Here is a 21,259-nt window from a genome sequence, read left to right as displayed (position 1 = left end):
TGCATGTGCCTGCATGCGAGCTGGGGAGGGAGACAATCTTAGGCAGGTTCCTCTTCCAACTCGGGGCTCCATCTCATAACCCCAGGATCACAATCCCGCAAAAACCAAGAGTCGGAAGCTTAACCGACTGAGCCAATCAGGTGCCCCATGGTTTTATTTCTTATAATGTGTTTGAAAATCCTTCAGATTTCTTAGACCTCAGATTCTGCTCCTGGAGAACTGGTGAAGAAACTGTAAACCATATATTCCAAATGATTGCTCTCCATATGCAGTGGTGTGTGTAGGCTTCAACTGGTTTATGAGACCTATTTTTAATTTTCAGGAAATTTGTGAGCTGACTGACCTCACATTGATAGCTTCAGATTGGCCATGATGGGTGTATTTATACCATGGAAATTGGCAAAGAGCTCAGAGCTGGTTGTTAAACATTTACTTGCTCATCATTGAGTATGGGTATTTGTAAAAAGTTTCTAGGATACTTGTATAAAAACAAATGTTTTAATTTAAAAAATTAAAGTTATATGTTAATATTGGGAACTCTGACATTGTTTTTATAGACTTGTAAGGCTAGGAGTATCTTCTGCTCTTTTGTTTATCCGTCTTTCCTCAGGATCTTACTAGACACATGCTAGATGTCATTTGTAAGAGAACTTTAAAATTACATGTTATGGCTAATGCATAACTAATATTTTCAAAAATAATTCTGGAATGCATCTCTGCAGAAAAATTCTGTAATGCATTCTCTTTTGGCTGCCCATTAAAAATCAGATGAAGTAAGATTTTACTTTCAAGATGTCATGTAAATTTAGTTATTTTAAAATAGGACTATGAAGGAGGAAGCAAGGGGAGGTAATATAATCTTCCATACTCTGTGTTGTCTTCTGCAACTGATTTGTTCTTCTTTTGCCCTTCTTTGGTTTATTTTCTCGCCTTCCTTCTTTATTCTCTCTTCATCTTTTCCGTGGAAGAAGAATCTATTTTCATGTCTATACCCACCCTCTTCCGTTACTTATTTGACCCTTGGAGATTTTTTTAGGAATATGCTCAGCATTTTTGGCCGCTAAAATGTGCTAAAACGTGAGCCAATTAATGACATATTTATTGACAAGTTTTAGGAAACTTGCAGGGTTCATTCTGTGAGAATGATTTGCAAGCTATAATATGTTAGAATGTCAAGCAAGTGGAAACAATTAGTAGCACTAATGTCTTAACCCCAGGTTTACCACTGAGAGAGGGAGATCATTGATGAAAAGGCCCATCTGTTCCATAGATGGTTCCAACTTGCTTGCATAGCCATTTGTAAAGCAAATCAGTTCAGAGATTATACTGCCTGTATAGCTATTTATAGATCTATTTCTCAAAATCGTTGGTTTTGTGCACATTTTACCATGTTTTTGAGATATAAGACTTTATTTTTGGATACTATAGTTATTCAGCAATGTGTTTAGTATATTACACGCACCAGGAACATGTATTTTGAAATTGTTGCCAGCTCTAAGAATTGTGAAATCAGTGAGTTAAGTATACCTTTCAGATGAGTTAGTGGACTTAACATTTTGGCAATAATTTGATGTTGGAGGAATAGATTCATCTCAGGATGAGTTTCATTTCTATTTACAGAATGAAAGATGGTAGAGTTCTGTTACTAGAATCAAGTTCTTTCTTAAAATACCCTTAACCTACTTATCTTTTTCTAAATAATGATGCTACACTTCTTACATAGAGTTTCACGGTTTACCACCTGTTTTTACATTTATCTCATTTTTCCATTAGGTATCTGTCCTCTGCTCTTTTCTTCCCATGTGGAAGTCATTGAATTATTGACTCTAAGATTTGAAAGGGCCTTACAAGTCATCTGATCAAGTCCTCTACCCAAGTGATCAGCCTGTCAGCTGTTTCCAAGAGGAGAAAATATTAGAGACAGACAGGGTGACCACTGGGTCAAATAAGGTAGTGAAAGTAGAATTTCTTTTTTTGTAAGAAAGGCAGACAGTATGATTTCTTTACTTTTACCCCTTTATTTGATGATGATGATGATGATGATTAATTATTTTGGCTCAGCCTACTGAGCCTGTGAACTTCTGCTTTAGAGGCTCTCCGGTCACTTTAAGGCCATCAATTCCTACCATCCGGGGCCTTTGTCAGTCTGTCAGCTTCAACCTTTACCCATGGGCCAAGCCTAAGGCGTGTGACTTTCTGGGATTGTAAAATACTTGTGTTTTATTCCTGCAGCGATTGGTATTTCTTCAAGTTTTTTTCTTTTCTTTCTTTCTTTTTTTTTTTTTTTTTAGTGATTTAGTTATTTCAAATCACATTAATAAACAATTGGAACAAATGAAGAGTTAAAAGTACGGAACGTAAAAATCGTTTGCCTGCTCCAGTTTGAAATTTATTTATTTCTGACTTCAGTAAATCTTTGGCTCTTATTTTAAAATACTTGTCAGTTATTCTTCTCTTGTTGAGATGAGGATACAAATCCAGGCAGGTACATTGATTGTTCTGTGACGCAGATGGAAAAGACAGAAGCCCAGCCAGGCTGGGGCTTGGTTTGTCAGGTGATTATCTTTTAATCGTGGCTTGATCGATGACTGTATGCCATGTGCAGTCACTGGAAAACTGATGGTTACGTGAAATTGTGGAAAGATTGATGCAACAGGGGGACCTGTGCTTCCTGAGTCAGTGCAATTGGCAATTTGGCAAATTGCGCAAATATGATTCGTCAGCTGCAGGATCAGGAACTCAGGGTAATCACTGTGTAAAAAGGAAAATGAATTCGCTAGCGAGTGCAGAAGGTAAGACGAATGTAAAATCAACCATCTCCAAGTGCACTAAGAGTAGTTCCTGCCGCCTTGGCTTCCCGTTGCCAGGAGAGGGATGAGCTAACACCTGGGTGTGTGTGCGTTACCAACTGTGTCCACAGGAGATGATACACCTGCTAAACCCGGGATTCGTTCTGTATGGACACCGTAAACAGGCATGCACACGTCCTCCATTTCACAGCCCATTGTTAACTACGGCTTTAGAGCCACAGAAAAGAAAATGAAGTGTTGTTGAAAAGCCGTCAGTCCTCCTGTAAACAAATGTAAGGTAAACGGACTTAGAGGGGCTTATTGTAAGTTCAGAGTCTTCAATTTTATCTCTGTTTCCAAATGAAGGATTCTGAAGGCAAAGCCTCTCCAGGACTCTTTGTTTAGACTTTACAACAAAAATAGTCTTAGGGAGTTCTTGCCTAGAGGTTTTGTGGTTCTCTTGTGACCATGGAGATTAATCTTCTTCCTGGGAAATCAGCTGTTCACAACACTGCTGCTTTCATTCCCAGAGAATTTCCATTCCCGCCTGGGAATGTCGGATACAGCAACAGGCATTGAGGTCTCTAAATATTGCCCCCAGGTCACGAACTCCCTGACCCTGTCTCAAGTCCCCTTCAGTTATTCATTTTCCTCCTCACTGTGCCAGAAAGTTTTCAGGTGGCCACAGCCCAGCTGCATCTCAAGGGCACTTTCTGCTGTCGGTGATACTGCTGGGAGGTTGGGAGTGAAAAGCAAGACCCTTCATTTATTCATTTACTCATGGATTTATTTAGTCAGTATTTATTGTGCTCTTGTTGTGTTTCAGGCTCTACGTTGGGTAGGAGTAGTGTACTAGTGAGCTAAAAGAGACACCATCCCAAGACTGACAGACCGTGTAGTCTGGGGGTGCAAGATCGAACAATCACACTGATTAATGTATATTTTCACACTGAGGTATTAAACATAACAGAAGAACTGGAGTTAGACTAGAGATACTCTGAGGAGACCATAGTTTTCCATGACTGGAAGAATGTGAAGGCAGAATGGGTGGGAGAGAAGTAAAGAGGCCAGAGCCCCAGTGAAGGAGGTGCCTATGGAGACTAGGGAGGTGCAGTAGGCCGAACTGCAAGGAAATTAAAGCCCTTGTAGAGAATTTTGGTCTTTATGGTGAAAGCAAATGGGAAGCTAGTTTGCTGACGGGTTTTAGATGGAGGAAACCCAATGGGGGTTGTGTCATGAAAAGATAATTTTGGCAGTGGGAGGGAGGAGGGCCATATAGGTGGCAGGGATATTCCTTCCACTTTAGAACCTTGAAGCTGGTTGGTTATGTATCCAACATTTCTTCATCGTTGCCTCACTGCCGAATACTGTTTGTGTGCACATCTGTGTCCTCCTCCAGCCCCTACATTCTTTGAAGTTTGGGACGCTCTTCTATTGGCTTTCGGGTCTCCTGTAGTGTCAGACACCAGTTTTGCATGTGCATCCAACAGATGCTTTATTTAAATATTTATTTATTTTTGAAAGAGAGAGACAGTGTGAGTGGGGGAGGGGCAGAGAGAGAGGGAGACACAGAATCCGAAGCAGGCTCCAGGCTCTGAGCTGTCAGCACAGAGCCCGACACGGGGCTCGAGCCCGCAAACCGTGAGATCACGACCTGAGCCAAAGTCAGCACTTAACCGACTGAGCCACCCAGGCGCCCCCAACAGATGCTATATTTAAAAAGTGTGGCTCTTCTTCATCTCACAAGACACGTCAGTAGGCTTAACACAGCTCTTCTGTATTCTGGGGATGGCATTATCTAGCAATCTAATTTGTTCCAGAAGACAGTGGAAGATAAAAATACACTTGCCTTTTTCTTTTGCTAAGTCACATGTGCCTTGAATTCCATTTCCATACATTAATGTCTTCTAGAAAATGACCTTTACAGTTCTCTCTTCACGTCGAACTAAAGCATTGCTATTGTCATTATTATTACTATCTCCTCATAAATATAAGAGACATTTTAGGGGAGATTTGCTTCTCAGAGAAATTTCCTACAGAGTTGAGGAAACAAAATCACATCGGAAATTTTCTGACTTTGAAAACTAGGCGTTTTTGAGGCCATAAGGATGGTAATGCCTGTGTCAGAGCCTAGAGAGCAAGTTCTTTGCAGAAGCATTCAGATTCAAATATAAAATATACTGTGATGACCAAACACACACTGGGGGGCTAAGCGAGTATGAGTTTGCTATTTCTCCTTTAAATGAGTAAATGTGTATATATATATGTGTATGTGTGTGTGTATGTACATATATATATATATATATATATACACACATTTTTTTTAACCAGAGAAGTAATACAAAATTTCAGTGAGTTAATCTATCTTATCTATATCTTATATATATCTTATATATCTTATATATATCATATATATATATCATATATATATATATCATATATATATATCATATATATATATATACACATTTTTTTTTAAACCAGAGAAGTAATACAAAATTTCAGTGAGTTAATCTACTATTTTGGGTTGTGGGCCAAGCTCCTCTGAGTGACTGAAGCCTCCAGCAAAGCTGTGCTTAGGTGAGGGGCAGGACCAGACTGCCTCCCACAGTGCAGTCTTCTCAATAACTTTGTCAAAGAGGCTTGTAATCTTCCCCTGGCTGTTTGATCTCTATTTTCTTTTGTAGTGGACTGCTACAGTTTCTTTTGTGCCTCAATCAGATTAATATCCAGTAGGGGAAGGTATAAAGCACATGAGTTTGACAGAAAGGAAGAAGGTTATTATGACATTTGAAATCAGAAGCAAAGAAAAGATCTCTTCTCATATACCTTGTGGGCAAGTCCCTGGGGGTAGTTTTATTAGCGACTTTCACTGAAAGTAAAAAAATGAGGGGCATATAAATAGCACTGATCCTGCTCCTGCCTAGATTAAGATTAGCTTAAGTGCGGGCTGAAAGGTCACACAAGGGCATGGTTCTCTGTAATAGGTAATCATTTAAATCACACACTCAGGAATCTCATGCAAAGGATGTTCAGATAACATATTTCCAGAAGAAAAATATTTCCAGCTTTTCTTTTACCAGGGGTGAGAAGTTCTAGTTGATTTTGTAAGTGGGAAAATTCTTTCCACTGCAGAAATTGGGCCTGGGGGAAGGATAAAGCAGAAGGGAACAGAACAACAGGATTAATTAAGATCATTTGCTGCTCTGCTCCACAATTTTATTACTCCTCCTAAAATGCAATGGAGAGCAGCAGAAACGGGCCACAGTGATTTGTGTTTGAATTCTGAGCCCTTCAGCAAAACGTATCCTCTATGGGCTGCATTTGTGCAAGAAGAATGGCAATAAAAATATCTGTCTTTCCCATTTTAGTGGGCTTTTGTAAAGAAAAAATTAGATTATGTAAGGAAAACACCACACTTGTTATTTGCCGGGCACCGTTCTAAGCATTTATACTGATTCTTTCACTTGGTTCTTAAAATAATCTTGTAGGTAGACTCTATTCTCTCCTTTTATAGGGAAAACAGAGCCACGGAGAGCCAAAGTAACTTGCTCAAGGCTGGCCAGTAAGTCTTGGTGCTAGGATTTGAACCCATGCGCTCGGGTTCCAGAAGTTCATGGTTTTAATCACTCGGATTAAAAAGAGGAAAAACAACAACAACAACAACAACAACAACAACAACAACAACAATGACTCTTAACTAAATGAGAAGACCAGTTTTTGAATCCTGGCTTCATGGGCTGTGTTACTGTGGTCAGGCCTCTTAAGCACTCTGAACTTCAGTTTGCTCATCATAAAATAACACCTACTTTTAGATGTTCGGTGAGGACTAAGTAAGAAAAAAATGCAAAGTTCAGTTTTCAACCAATAGGAGGCATGCAGTATATTATTATTTATTGAGGGTGGGATGGTATATTTGTCTGCTCGGGTTGCCCTAATAAAATACCGCTGACTGGGTGAACAGTCAGAACAACAGAAATCGATTTTCTTACAGTCCTGAAAGCTGGAAGTTCAAGGTTAAGGGACAAGCAGGGTTGATTTCTGAGACCTCTCCCTGGTTTTCAGGTAGTCTTCTCACTGTGTCCTCAAATGGCCTTTCTCCATGCACCTGGGGAGAGAGAAGAGGGATTGCTGGTGTCTCTTCTTCTTGTTGAAAGGATTAGGGTCTGACCCTTATGATCTCATTTAACCTTAATTATTTCCTTAAAGGTCCTGTCTCCAAATATAGTCACATTGGAGATTAGGGCTTCAACAAATGAATTTGGAGGAGACACAGTTCAGTCCTTATCAAGCTGGTAAGCTGGGGAGAGAGAATTGGAAGGAAAGAAGCATTTGGAGTATTTTTGATATTTAAAGTAGATTTCTTAGGTAGCAATTCGGGAGGCAGAAGAAACTGTCAGCTATGTGTAGTAAATTAGGAGATATACAATATACTCATAACTGTATGCCATTTGTATTCCATTTGGAGCTATAGAAAGTGTCTCCATACTATCGATTTTTGCTCTTTTAGGTGAGCCTGAATTTAAATACATTGGGAATATGCATGGTAATGAGGCCGTTGGACGGGAACTGCTCATTTTCCTGGCCCAATACCTGTGCAACGAATACCAAAAGGGGAACGAGACCATCGTCAAGCTGATCCACAACACTCGTATCCACATCATGCCTTCCCTCAACCCCGATGGCTTTGAGAAGGCTGCATCTCAGGTGAGTTCTGGCCAGCTCAGAGCAGGGCACGCTTTCTTCATTTCATATGTTTGTACCTATGTGCTTATGTGTAAGTAATATACTCATATGAAGTTTACATAGAGGGCAGAGGAGGATATAAGGGACATGCCATTCAACTTGCTGGCAAGAAAAAAATTTAGAAGGAAAGAGATGGTGGGTGAGTTTCTTCAGCAGAGATTGCCAATGAGAAATTTTGTTGATAAGTCAATATTCAATTAATGTTTTGTTGTTAAATAAATCATATTTATTCACCCACGTTTGTGACTAGATAAATTTCCTTTCTTCTAAAAATCTAAAAATAGGACTATTGCCAAGTGTTGAAGAGTAATGCCATGGCTGTCTCTGAATGAGGTGATGTCATAGCGCCCTCTACTGACAACGAGGAAGAAATATTTTGGCCAGATGAATGTTTAATTCTTGTCTATGTATGATGAGTAAAGTAAAAAACAACAACAACAAGAACTCTTCCTACATCAAACATGAAATTAATTTAATACATTGTAACTGTTAGAGAACCTGGGAAGTAATGACAAAATTGTAAGAGAAAATATATGGTATGCGTTCCCTTTTTGTTTGCACAGGTATGGAGAACCTTAGCTGCAGTTTTCTTATTTCATAGGAAGGTACTAAAGTATATAATAGGATGCTTATCTCCACGTAGAAAGTTGATTTGTACTCTAAAAATGAAAGATCCAGTGATCTGTCGGTTTGACATTGTAAGAAACCCAGACAGTGAATTTCTGTAAATAACATCGATACAATTTCTAAAGTGATAAAAGGAAAATTCTAATAATAGAGAATTAAATTATTTACTATCTTAAGAACTGTAATATTATTTATTATAATTAATAATTATAAATATAATTATTTATATTCAGAATTGTAAGACAGAAGGACAAAAAGGTTATCATTTTTATTTTCTGTTTTAGATTTTTATTCCTTAGAGTCTAAGTCATCTGGGCTTATATAATCTCAAGAATATGGGAATTAGCTCTATATCATAGATTATGTATAATTTAATAGTAAAACAAGAAATATGCATTATGGAATATAGCTAAATGTCTTGGAAATTCATTAAATTTCCAGATTATGCCATTACTGGAATAAAGGGCTTAAAATTGAACAGAAATTTTTGAACTTACAGAGCTCTATGAAATTGTTCATGAAGACTGTAAGAGGGAGGTATATTACTAATATGTAAATAATTTATGTTAAACTCATTTAAAACCTCCTATCTTTAGTAATTTCTTTTGAATACTAAAAAGATTGATTGCTGTGATTTACAAAGCCAATGAATATTTTACTTAAACCCAAATCTAGACTGGCATGATTCGTTTAATAAATTTTTTTTTAAGTGTTTTTTACTTTTGAGAGAGAGACAGAGACAGAGAGAGAGAGACAGAGTGTGAGTGGGGGAGGAGCAAAGAGAGAGGGAGACACAGAATCCAAAGCAGGCTCCAGGCCCTGAGCTGTCAGCCCGATGTGGGGCTTGAACCCTGGAATCTTGAGATCATGACCTGAGCTGAAGTCAGATGCTTAACCGACTGAGCCACCCAGGTGCCCCTAGATTGGCATGCTGTGAAAGGTATCATCTATTACTAATATACACAGATATTTTTTGCAGTTTGATGATACATATCTTTTAAATGTAATTATTATTACATTTAAAATATTATTATTTAAAATATTATTCATTGAAAATATTTTTGAAATGAGCATAACAAATACTTTAAACCTGATACCTTCATGTGTTTGTCAGTAAGAGAGTGAAAATGCAGCTTTGAGAGGATATTGCTGAAATAATTAATCTTAATAAATTATTTTAAAAATCATTAATGAAAACCTTCATTAAATAGTAACAGTGGTACTAAATAACTTATTATTTTGCCCCTTGATCTTTTTCAGCCTGGTGAGCTCAAGGACTGGTTTGTGGGTCGAAGCAATGCCCAGGGAATAGATCTGAACCGGAACTTTCCAGACCTGGATAGGATAGTTTATGTGAATGAGAAAGAAGGTGGTCCAAATAATCATCTGTTGAAAAATCTGAAGAAGATTGTGGATCAAAACACGAAGGTAGCGAATATGTGTAGTTTTCCTGGGTTCTGTCCTCTAGCCTAAGGAAATGTGTTCTAATATCTTCAACATAATGGAGGACTTAAGAGTAATACTAAAGCTTGTATGGGATAATTAGCCAGTGCCTGGAAAGTCAAGGCTGGAGACCATGGAATTGGGCAGGGGGTCAGGGGAATAAGAAGTGGGGTGGGGACATGAAGGAAGAACCCAGTTGGGGGTGTCTTAAAAAGTCTTCACGGCCTTTCAGAGGTGCTTTATCAGCACATCAGAGCATTTCACACTGTTGATCTTTTTCTTTTTTTCCAGAACTTTCTCCTTCTTTGCTTTGCACAACTCCACTATCTCATGCCCCTTCTACTGCCTTTCCAATTACTGCTCAGCTTCTTTCCCTGCTTCCTCTACCTTGGCTAAGTGCTGGCCTTCAGGGTGCAATCTGCTACCCTTATCTCCTTCCCTGCAGACCCATCTCTGCAACTCCCGATCTCCTGTGGAGTTCTCTTTCTCTATTTTACTTACTCACTGAGTCCCTTTATCTGGCGACACCCAGGGCCTCAAAAAGAAACATTTTCCATAAGAAAACAGTGTTTTCTCATTTACCCTATCATCAAAGCCTTGATTTTCTCATCACTGTTACCACCCACCAGCAATCAGTTGGATCCCAGTGATTTGAGGGCCATAACACTTCTTCAGTTTCCTCTACTCTGCAAATTCATTCCACTTTTTGGTTCAGGCCCCCACTGTCTCCTGCTCTGATGAATACAGTAGTCCCCTATTCTTGCTTTGGGTTTCAGCCTCTCCCAATTCTGTTCAATCTTCTCAAATTCCTCCAGAGTGATCTTCATACACAGATTACTGCCCCATTGCTTATAAAGCCTTGCCAGGTGTCCACTGTCCAGAGGATAAAGTAAAAACTCAGTATGTCAGAATTGTGTGATGGCTTGGCATGGAGACTCTGGAAGCAGCCACCTTGGCCGCCCTGGCTCCATATTTGCTGCATGAGTTTTGGAAAGTTATTTAACCACTATATGCTTCTGCTTCTTCATCCGATATGGAGATGATAATGTCTACCCCATAGGATGGTTATAAGGATTGAACGAGTTAATAGATATAAAGTACTTGAAGTCAGGACCCAGAACTACTGTTACTATTTCAGCATACTTTCTCAGTGCTCTGTGTTATGTACGTCAGAGTGAGATGGATGCATTGACATCTCCACTAAACTTCGATGCTCCTTCAAACCAATATTGTTTGAACATTGTTTTCAGTTACCTGGAGAGAGATAGAGCCCATAGTGGAGGAAAGGTGGAGAACCGCTGTTGGCAGCTTTCAGTTCCTCTTCGATTTTTCTAGGCCATTCTGCTTTGGCTCACCAACTACTTCTTGTACCTTTCCTAAGTGAGAATGTGGAAAGTATGATTTCTCCATTTTACTATAATGCCAAGGCTGCTCAAGTGTCCCTTGGGGTCCGGCAGCTGCTGGCCGACCCGTTCCTTAATTGGGCTCTCATAGTCCATATACCTAGTCCACCGACTCCTTTTTTGCTCCCTAAGCACACCATTTTCTAATGATTTTTTTAACGTTTATATATTTGTGAGAGAGCGAGTGAGTGGAGGAGGGGCAGAGAGAGAGAGAGGGGGACAGAGGATCTGGCTGCTCTGCACTGACAGCAGCCAGCCCAACGCAGGGCTCAAACACACAAACTGTGAGATCATGACCTGAGCCGAAGTCAGACACTCAACTGACTGAGCCACCCAGGCATCCCCCTTTTCTTATTATTTTATGCCTATTTATGTGTTGTTCCAACTGTCTGGCATGCTCTTTCCTTTCTTTTCCATGTCATCTCCTCTGTGAAGCCTTCTTCAGCTCTTCCAGACAGATCCTGTTAAGCTTCCTCGATGTTCTTTATAAATACTTCAGTGTGGTGCTTACAATTATATAGAGCTTTGTGTTTGTTATAATTACTTCTATAACTATTTTGCCTTTTAATTCTAGATTTCAGTCTTTTGGTTGCAAGAATTATAGTTTATATTTGAGCCTGACATAGCAGGCTGGAAATCTGTTATGAATGAATGCAATCGAGCTTGGCAAGCAAATCACAATATCTGAAAATCCACAGCTGGGGTTTCAGACAAGCATTCATCATGTGGTTGGGGCACCAGAGAGAGGATCCAGGAGATAAGGAGGGTCCTGGATTCTTGGTGTAAAGTTCTTAAAACTCTCCTGCCTATGTTTAGGATTCATTCCAGAAACTTGGGCTATGCCTACAAGTGGAAACTGGTCTCAGAAAAGGGCTGGCAGGGGCTGAGGATTCTAGTAGAACCTGGTGAGTGGGTGACTTAAACATTCCTGCTTCTGATTCACAGATACAGTTGCATTTTCTCAGTCCCCATGCATCTTTCCTGGATGAAGGGATAGCTGGAAAGGCAGGGGAGTGGGTGGGGTCAGCAGAGGTGAAAAGAGGGCAGTCCTGTGTGATAAGCTGTGAGGGAGCAGGAAATGAAAAATTGTTGTGGGAGCCCAATGCTGATATTAGCCTACAGACTTTACCCACTGCTTGCATTAACCTGCCTGTGCTGTCTTCACCAAATCTGAGAAATGAGAAAAGCAATTCCTGTCACCTCGCAAAGAAGAATCTATGAAATAAGTTCATGTTGACAGGACATTTGATTGGCAGCCTTTGTGCAATGCCATTATTTTCTGTCAGCACTACCTTCCTCTTCCCCAATAGAGCTTGTGTAATATTTGCATAATCTCTGTATTGGATATTTTCTTATTTCCAGCTTAAGCAATACTTACTTAAAAGGTGTATCTTCATGATACTTAAAAAAAATTAGAGCTTTCATTGAAACAATCTCAATGCCAATACTTTTTCTGGGTAAAGGTAAATTAAAGAGAAATACGTAAAAATTAAAAAATTGGTCTCTTTTCTGGAACAGAAGCAAGGTGTGTTTACATTAGACTAAATCTTCAGTAAACCTGCCTAATAATCCTGGGATGATATTGCTCATGTCTGGCTCATCTTGTCTTGTTTCCATCTCTGTCATTAAGACTGAGACAGTGTTTAGACTGTGCCTGGTAGGAGACATATAGTAGGCATTTACTTAATATTATTACACATTTCCCCTTTTCTGACTTCTCCTTCTCAGCTTCTATATCCCTATAGTAGTTTCTATGTTTATTTATTTGTTTTTATGGAGATACAGTTGACATATAACAGAACATTAGTTTCAAATGTGCAGCATAATGATTTGGTGTTTGCATATATTGTGAAATAACCACAATAAATCAGTTAACCATTAGTCACCATACATACAGTTTTTTCTTGTGCTAGAACATTTAAGATCTACTCTCTTAGAAACCTCAAATATAGAGTACAGTATTATTAATATAGTCACCCTGTTGTACATTATATCTCCATGACTTATTTTATAACTGGAAGTTTATACCTTTTGACCACCTTCACCCATTTCCCTCCCCATCCCCCAACACTGCCTCTGGCAACCGCCCATCTGTCCTTATAATGGTTTTTAAATGTCCAGATTTGTAGGAATTAGGGGTTAAAAATGCAGATTAAAAAAAAAAGTTTTTGTTTATTTTGAGAGAGAAAGAGAGAGCAGGGGAAGGGCAGAGAGAGAGAGAGAGAGAATTCCAACCAGGCTCTCAGTGTGGAGCCCAACACCGCTGGAAACCACGAACCGTGAGATCTCGACCAGAGAGCTGAAATCAAAAGTTGATGCTTAGCCTATTGAGCCACCCAGGTGCCCCCCCCCCCCCCAACATGCAGATTTTTATGAATGCTGATTCAGGAATTCTGGTGTGTGTGTCCTGGGGAAATGGGTGATGAAGAGGAGTCTACATTTTTACCAAGTGCTCCAGCTGTTTCCTTGTTCTTCTGAGCCTCTGAATAAAAGTTCTCTCTTGCTCCTGTCTTTTCTCATCTGTTCTTGAGCTCTTTGGCCTGGTCACCACCACTGTTATCTGGGTTTAGTACATGAGCCTTGGCCTGGATTGTTTGAAAGCAGAGTGGATTAAATCAAACAATTTTATTAAATTTATACTTGTCTTTAGTGGCTAGAGTTGTGAAGAAAAGGAAATAAATACAGCTTTAATATATTTTAAAAGCCAAAGCCATCTAATTATAGAACATAACATTTGAGCTCTATTTACAGTTCTTAAATGGAAATTTTAAAGGTGGGTCATAATTGATTCTAGCTTCTGTTGGGGCTTAATCTTGAAGGTGTTCCAGAAGTTTCTCTATGGATTACTTAAAGACATAATTACAGTACAAAGAGGATCTCATCATTTAGACAGCCTAAAGCATTCTATTAATAGCCAAAGACAAACTGAGTTTAATTTGTCAAATTGTGGAATTTACTCACTTAATTTACTCACGTGTTAGTGGTAACACGTCTATTAACAACAGTGTATATATAAGAATTAACAGTAGGTCAAACCTAATGGCCGAATATGATTTTGTGTATTAAGGACTGTAAAATTTATTTCAAAAGTGATTCTTAAAAATGTTTTTTATTACAAAATTAATATGTTATTATGAACAAAAAGATAAAGTAAATATAAATGAGGAGAAAAATAACCCTTTACCCTATAGTCTTACATGACCGCCATTCACATTTTGGCATGTATCCTTCAGGATTATTATTATCTTTTAATTTTTTTAATGTTTATTTTTGAGAGAGAGAGAGAGAGAGAGAGAGAGAGAGAACAAACACAAGGGGGGTAAGGGCAGAGAGAGAGGGAGGCACAGAATCCAAGGCAGGCTCCAGGCTCTGAGCTGTCAGCACAGAGCCCAACGCAGGGCTGGAACTCACCAACCACAAGATCTCATGACCTGTCTGAGCCGAAGTCCGACGCTTAACCGACTGAGCCACCCAAGCACCCCAGAATTATTTTGTATGCATGTATCAATCTGTGAATGTATGGAAGCATACATGCACACTGTTTTGAACCCTCTCAGGTGAATAATAAATACAACAGTAGAGTCTGTCACTGTATGGCTTTGCCTCCTGACCTCCCACTCAAACCAGTCCTTTGCCCCGGGGGGTGCTTGCCTACTTCCTCCAAGTGTGCTCTTCTCCTTTCTTATTTTTACCACTCCCCTTTCCCCCTGTCCAAACCCTGCCTTATTTTCCCCCAAGGCATAGTGGAGTTACACCCTCTTCCTAAAGTCTTCAGAGATTTCTGTCTCTTCTCAACTCATTGAAACAATTGTCAGTACCAATCACTGGGTTTGAGTGAATAGGAGGAATGAAAAGGTTGAACACGGAAGGGGATTGACAAGAAATTCAATAGTACAATGAAAACTTTAAGCAGAACATCCTAAAAGAATGTGTTACACTCATATCATATGACACTATTGCCATTTTTTGAACAGTCGAGCCTAATAAACCATAAATTCATCGCAAAGAAAAGCATATGCATTTTTTGGATTAAAGATTTTTTTGATTAAGTGATCCATATATGTTCTTTTAAGGTTGATTTAAATCAAAATTTAAACTGGATTTAACAAATTAATTTGAATTCCAGAAACAAATTTAAGTATGTGTAAGAATTTAGTATATGGTAAGGGAATGTTTCAGATCATTGTGGAAAGAAAGGATAAATTCTATATATGAAATTGAGACAAATCCATCTCACAAATATCAGCATAAATCAACATAAAATGTATCTATCTATCTATCTATCTATCTAAACATGAACCTCATAAAGGAAAACTTTGGTAAATATATAATTTTTAGACGGGGATAGAGCTTCTAAATGCCTTATATAGAAAAACTGGCACATGGTGACCACTTAATAGCTTTTGAGTGAATGAATAAAATAAAAAAACAAAGGAAGAGACCATAAAGAAAAGATCAGTAGATTTGACAACATAAATACCTTAATATTTTGTATTTTAATTATTATCATTATTAAATTTGAAAGAAACTTGAAAGACAAATGACAAACTTAGAAAATGTCTATAATATAGATGGTCATGTTTTTACTGAGTAAAAAACTCTTACAAATTAATAAAAAAAGATCAACATTTCAATAGAAAAATCAGTTAAACCATGTATAAAAGTGTCACCAAAGAATAAACATGAATGGTGACTAACATATAAAAATGGTTCTAGTGTTGTTAATTAAAGAGGCATATTAAAAAAAAATTCTAATTTGTCGTGTATCAAAGTGACAGATTAAAACACACACACACATCCTATGTTGGTAAGAGTGATGAGAAATAGCAGGTTTAATATACTATTGCTATATTTTACAGACAAGCAATTTAGAATGCGTATTTAAAATTTAAAAAATGTGCTTAGCTTTCGGTTTGATCATTCAATTTTTAGGGAAATTTCCTTAAGCAAAGTATAGATCTGCACAAAGAGTAACTACAAGCATGTTCATAGAATTTTCTTTTATAGTGAACAACTCAATACCCAATAATTAGAGATCCTATCCCCTAGCTTTGTTGAAATGTAATTGACAAAAATTGTATAGATGTAAGGTGTACAACGTGATGATTCGATATATGTATACATTGTGAAATGATTATCACAATCAAGGTAATTAACATATCCATCCCCTCACATAGATACCTTAGTTTTCTTTTGTGGTGAGAACAGCTTATAATCCACTCTTTCAGCAAATTTCAAGTATACGATACAGTATTATTAAGTCACCATGCTATGCATTAGATCCCCAGAACTTATCTTATAACTGAAAGTTTGTACCCTCAGACCAAAATGCTCCCTTTCTCCCCAAAACCTCCCACCAATTGGAGATTGTCAGTGCTGGTGCATTGGTCTGGAGCCAGACTGACTGGGCTTGAGTCCAGGCCCTGCCACTTACAACTGACTGGCCTCATGCTATATTGCCTAACTTCTCTGTGTCTCAATATGCTCATCTGTAAAATGGGAGTACATATAGTCCCTATTTCATAGGATGGATGCGAGACTTCAATGTGCCACACAGAAAGTATTTAGTAAGTATTAGCCATTATTTTATTCATGTTTAAGAACGATACATCTAGGGGCGCCTGGGTGGCTCAGTCGGTTGAGCATCCGACTTCGGCTCAGGTCATGATCTCACGGTCCGTGAGTTTGAGCCCCGCGTTGGGCTCTGTGCTGACAGCTCAGAGCCTGGAGCCTGCTTCCGATTCTGTGTCTCCCTCTCTCTCTGACCCTCCCCCGTTCATGCTCTGTCTCTCTCTGTCTCAAAAATAAATAAACATTAAAAAAAAATTTAAAAAAAAAGAATGATACATCTATACATTATATACTACCCAGACATTACCACAATAATTTAGAAGGCTATTCAATGACATGAAAAAGTATTTGTTACCTGTTGTCAAACAAAAAAGGTCACATATGAAATGATACATAAATTATCACGTTTAGAAAATATATAAGTGTTTGGAAAAAGACTGAGAAAGATATATGTAAATGTTAGCAATGGTTATCCTTAGAAGGTAAAATTATGAATAAAATAATCTTCTTTCTTTGTGTTTGTCTCCTTTACATTTTCTATAATAAACATTTTTTAAAGGTTATTTTATTTTGAGAGAGAGAGAGAGAGAGAAAGGGAGAGAAAGGATCCCACGCAGGCTCCGCACTGAGTGCAGAGCCCGACATGGGGCTCCATGTCAAGAACTGTGAGGTTATGACCTGAGCCGAAAGGCTGAGTCAGACGTTTAATCTACTAAGCCACCCAGGTGCCACTACAATAAACAGTTTTTATAGGGAGAATGAGATAAGCCATTAAACAAATAATAAAAACATCACCCTATTCTAAATCACACTTTTTCACAAATTGTAAGTTGCCTACGTGGAAAATAAGATATTTTTGATACATTAAAAAAGTTGACATACTGACAATAACATGGGCTTTATAGTTTCATAGACTGAATCCTCAGCTGTGTGAACTTGGATGTATTATTGACACACTCAACCCCTAGATTCTTCCCTGTGAAAGGGGGATGAATATCTGTGTATACAATGGGGATGTGTGATGCTCATTCATAAATTGAACAGAGCTATAGAAATACAAGATCTTACTGTAACCATTAAACCCTACTGATGCTGTTAGATTTTCTGTCCCAAGGAACAGTACAGATCACATCTCCAGGAAAATATTTCTCTTTTTTTAAATCAATGAGGTACTTGGGAGTTTGAGAGTCTTCCTAGTTAGTATTGAAAACTCATCACATGAAAGATCAAGCTTCTGGCTCCAGATTAATTCTTTGCTATAAATTTCTTCCGTCTTTTATTACCAAGATATGAAGGGCTGTGAGTCGTTAAAAGACAACGTGAATTTCTGAAACTTTTGCCTTTGGTTAAGATGGTTTTCTTAAAGTAAAGTGGTGTTTTACAGTGAGTTTTGAAAGAGACCCAGTTTAATATTTTTTACAGGGACAGTGTTAGAAGTAGAGGGAATTGGAAAAATAGTAAGCAATAAAAGAAAATAATAAATAATAATTATTAATAATAAAAGAAATAAAATCTCCCATATATTTCTAGAGTTTAATCACCATAGGGAAAGAACCTAGTTCTTCAGTCCAACTATTTTCTTTTTTCATTTTCTTACTCTTAGCTATTATTAACAAAGATCAGATGGAGACGCCCCAGAATTTGAAAGTGATTTGCACAATGGTTTTCAAGTTTCAAAGAGAAAAAAGCTGGCAGCTCACAAAAGTAAAACTTCTAACGAAACTTAAACACTATTGCAATATATTTTTTTATTATAAGTGAGAATATAGAGATGGAAATACTGTTCTTACTGGAATCTTTTTTATTTTTATGAAAACAGCCGCAAAGTGCTTGAAATATGGCCTATGCCCAGCTTTCAATGATTGTTGTTCTTGTTGTTTTTCTTTTCTGTGCCTTTCCTGTCAAGCGATCCCCCCAATGATAATCAAATTTATAATCCTTTTAATCTCTAATCTTGAATACAGCTTGCTCCTGAGACCAAGGCAGTCATTCATTGGATTATGGATATTCCTTTCGTGCTCTCTGCCAATCTCCACGGAGGAGACCTCGTGGCCAATTACCCATATGATGAGACGCGGAGTGGTAAGTGTTTTTCTTGTTTCTTTAATGGTTCAAGGTTTACACTTACCTTATGAGGATTTATAGAATGATTTCTATAATATCCTTTTAAGGACCTGGTCCGTAAGTGATTTTACCTATAGAAATACATACGTTTAATAGGAACATCCCTTATTTCATGTGGCACGGGTATATATGTATATCTCATGTGGCACGGGTATGCAGCAAAGGACTGTAAGTTTTTCATAAGCTTAGTTGAAGAGGAATGTGATCTTGACAGAATGCAGGAGAAAGAGAGAAAACAGACATTATGAACTTGGGTCATTCTTGAACCCTGGAAGAATGGAGAGATAATGGGAGGTATATAGGTGTGTGGACAAGATGGCTTAAAAGTGGAAGCAGTCTTTTCAGAGGTTGATGAGGGCCCATGTGGATCTCTACGTGTTTTAACATACACTCACACTTTCACATTTGGAATGATGGTGTCTGGCGTGGGGGTGGGGAGTGGTACTTTGACTTTCTCTAACTAGTTTTAGTTAAATTTCAGGCACAGCAAGCTTTAGCCAGAGAGTTATTTTCAACTTATTTTTTTTTTTTTTTGCTCCAAGAAATTTCCTGCTTTGGATGGATTCTGAGGGTGTTTGGAGAATTGCTTTTTGTAAGCACAGGATAATAATTTTATTTATTTTTTTTTAATTTTTTTTTAAAAATTTTTTTAACGTTTATTTATTTTTGAGACAGAGAGAGACAGAGCATGAACGGGAGAGGGTCAGAGAGAGAGGGAGACACAGAATCTGAAACAGGCTCCAGGCTCTGAGCAGTCAGCACAGAGCCCGATGCGGGGCTTGAACTCATGGACCGTGAGATCATGACCTGAGCCGAAGTCGGACGCTTAACCGACTGAGCCACCCAGGCGCCCCACGGATAATAATTTTAGATATTGGAAACTCTGAGCTTTGAGGAAAAGTCTCTGCTGAAACATCATTAAAATTTAGAGATTTCTTAGTTTGTCAATAGCTGGGAAATTTAAAAGCTTAGCATATTTTATAACATATGAAGAAGAATATAGTGTATCAAAATATATATTATTTATTTACATATTACACATAGGAGATTTTTTAAAACATTTAAACTCAAATACTAAAAATATGTGTGAGAGTGGCTCACGGTGGCTGTGAGGTTGGTACAGGTACATTTTTAAAATTAAAAATTTTAGCAATGGAAATCTTACTGTTTTTTCAGGTCTAGTTCACCACAAGTTTATCACCTTTTCTCCTGAAGCTTTCAATTCATAAATAGAATGTGCATTCTACCCAATTTCTACATTGTTGCATGGAACGGAATGTTATAGAATTTAAAAGCTAAGTGTAGCTTTTGAGCACTTAAACCTTCACTCCTTTCCCATAGTGATGTAGCTAAAGAAATACATCAGCAAGAAACAACACTGAATCACTCTTCAGAAAACAAGGAGTGCTCCTTGGTCTGTGTTAATTTCTTTAATCTGTGGGTTTATTTACTAGGTAGTGCTCACGAATATAGCTCCTGCCCAGATGATGCCATTTTCCAAAGCTTGGCTCGAGCGTATTCTGCTTTTAACCCACCCATGTCTGATCCCAATCGGCCACCATGTCGCAAGAATGACGATGACAGCAGCTTCATAGATGGAACAACCAATGGTGCTGCTTGGTATAGTGTACCTGGTGGTGAGTTTCCGTTTCGCTTTTTGATCATGTGATAGTGAATTCTTTATAATTACCATTTCACTTTAGAGATTTTTCAGTCCTCCTCAAACATTAAGAAATAGGCTAACCCTATAGTTCATTAAAATTAGCTTTCTGCATGAATGGTTGTTGTGTACAGGTTTGTTTTTGTTGATTTTTAAAGATCAAGATGCTAATTGAAGACATAGAAGAAATGAACTAAAGACACGTATTGGGAAAATATAAACTGAATATTATTAACTACCCTACTTTTGAAATTCTGGCCCTAGGGAATAAGATAGCTTCCTTATTACATGTTAGTTAAGCTTTTACTGTAGGCAAATGTATTTTTTGGAGGGCAGGCTTTGGCTTTTAGCATATCTTGGTCTAGATACCTTTTTTTTTTTTTTTTCTTTTAGATGATGGGATAATGGGGACTGTTTGATGTGTAATATTAGTTTTATCTTCACTGCTATAATAAGCACTATTATGTCATGAAACTCTTCACCTTTTATGGGGTCTGAAAAGGGAAAAGCCCACATGCAGCTCAGATGCTGGAGAAAGCATCTTCTAGACAACCAGGGGAGCACTCCTGAGTCCCTTTGCCCCATATGGACTTTAGAGCTGTGGTTTTCCTTCCTTCCTTCCTTCCTTCCTTCCTTCCTTCCTTCCTTCCTTCCTTCCTTCCTTTTTAAAGCTTATTTATTTTCAGAGAGAGAGAGAGAGACAGACAGAGAGAGAGAGAACAAGGAGGGGAGGGGCAGAGAGAGGGGGATCCCAAGCAGGCTCTGTGCTGTCAGCACAGAGCCCAATGCAGGTTTTGAACTCATGAACCATGAGATCATGACCTAATCCAAAACCAAGAGTCTGTCACTTAACCGAGCCCCTACAGAGCTCTTATTTTCATGGCTACCCAGACCAC

The 21,259-nt window shown here is 38.2% G+C and overlaps 1 protein-coding gene across 1 annotated transcript in view; it reads left to right on the top strand.

Moving 5' to 3' along the window:
* The window catches only part of CPE (carboxypeptidase E), a 118,654-nt gene that overhangs the window by 76,850 nt on the left and 20,545 nt on the right, over positions 1 to 21,259 (top strand). The window contains exons 2-5 of the mRNA XM_042935126.1: positions 7,300 to 7,496; positions 9,423 to 9,590; positions 18,544 to 18,661; positions 20,158 to 20,340. Of these exons, the coding sequence (XP_042791060.1) occupies positions 7,300 to 7,496; positions 9,423 to 9,590; positions 18,544 to 18,661; positions 20,158 to 20,340 (666 nt within the window). The remainder of the gene's footprint in view (positions 1 to 7,299; positions 7,497 to 9,422; positions 9,591 to 18,543; positions 18,662 to 20,157; positions 20,341 to 21,259) is intronic.

Source organism: Panthera leo, chromosome B1, assembly GCF_018350215.1.
Source record: "Panthera leo isolate Ple1 chromosome B1, P.leo_Ple1_pat1.1, whole genome shotgun sequence".
In the NCBI taxonomy this organism is placed as follows: domain Eukaryota; kingdom Metazoa; phylum Chordata; class Mammalia; order Carnivora; family Felidae; genus Panthera; species Panthera leo.
The sequence above is the reverse complement of the archived record's forward strand: the minus strand, read 5'-3'. Positions and strand labels throughout refer to the sequence as shown.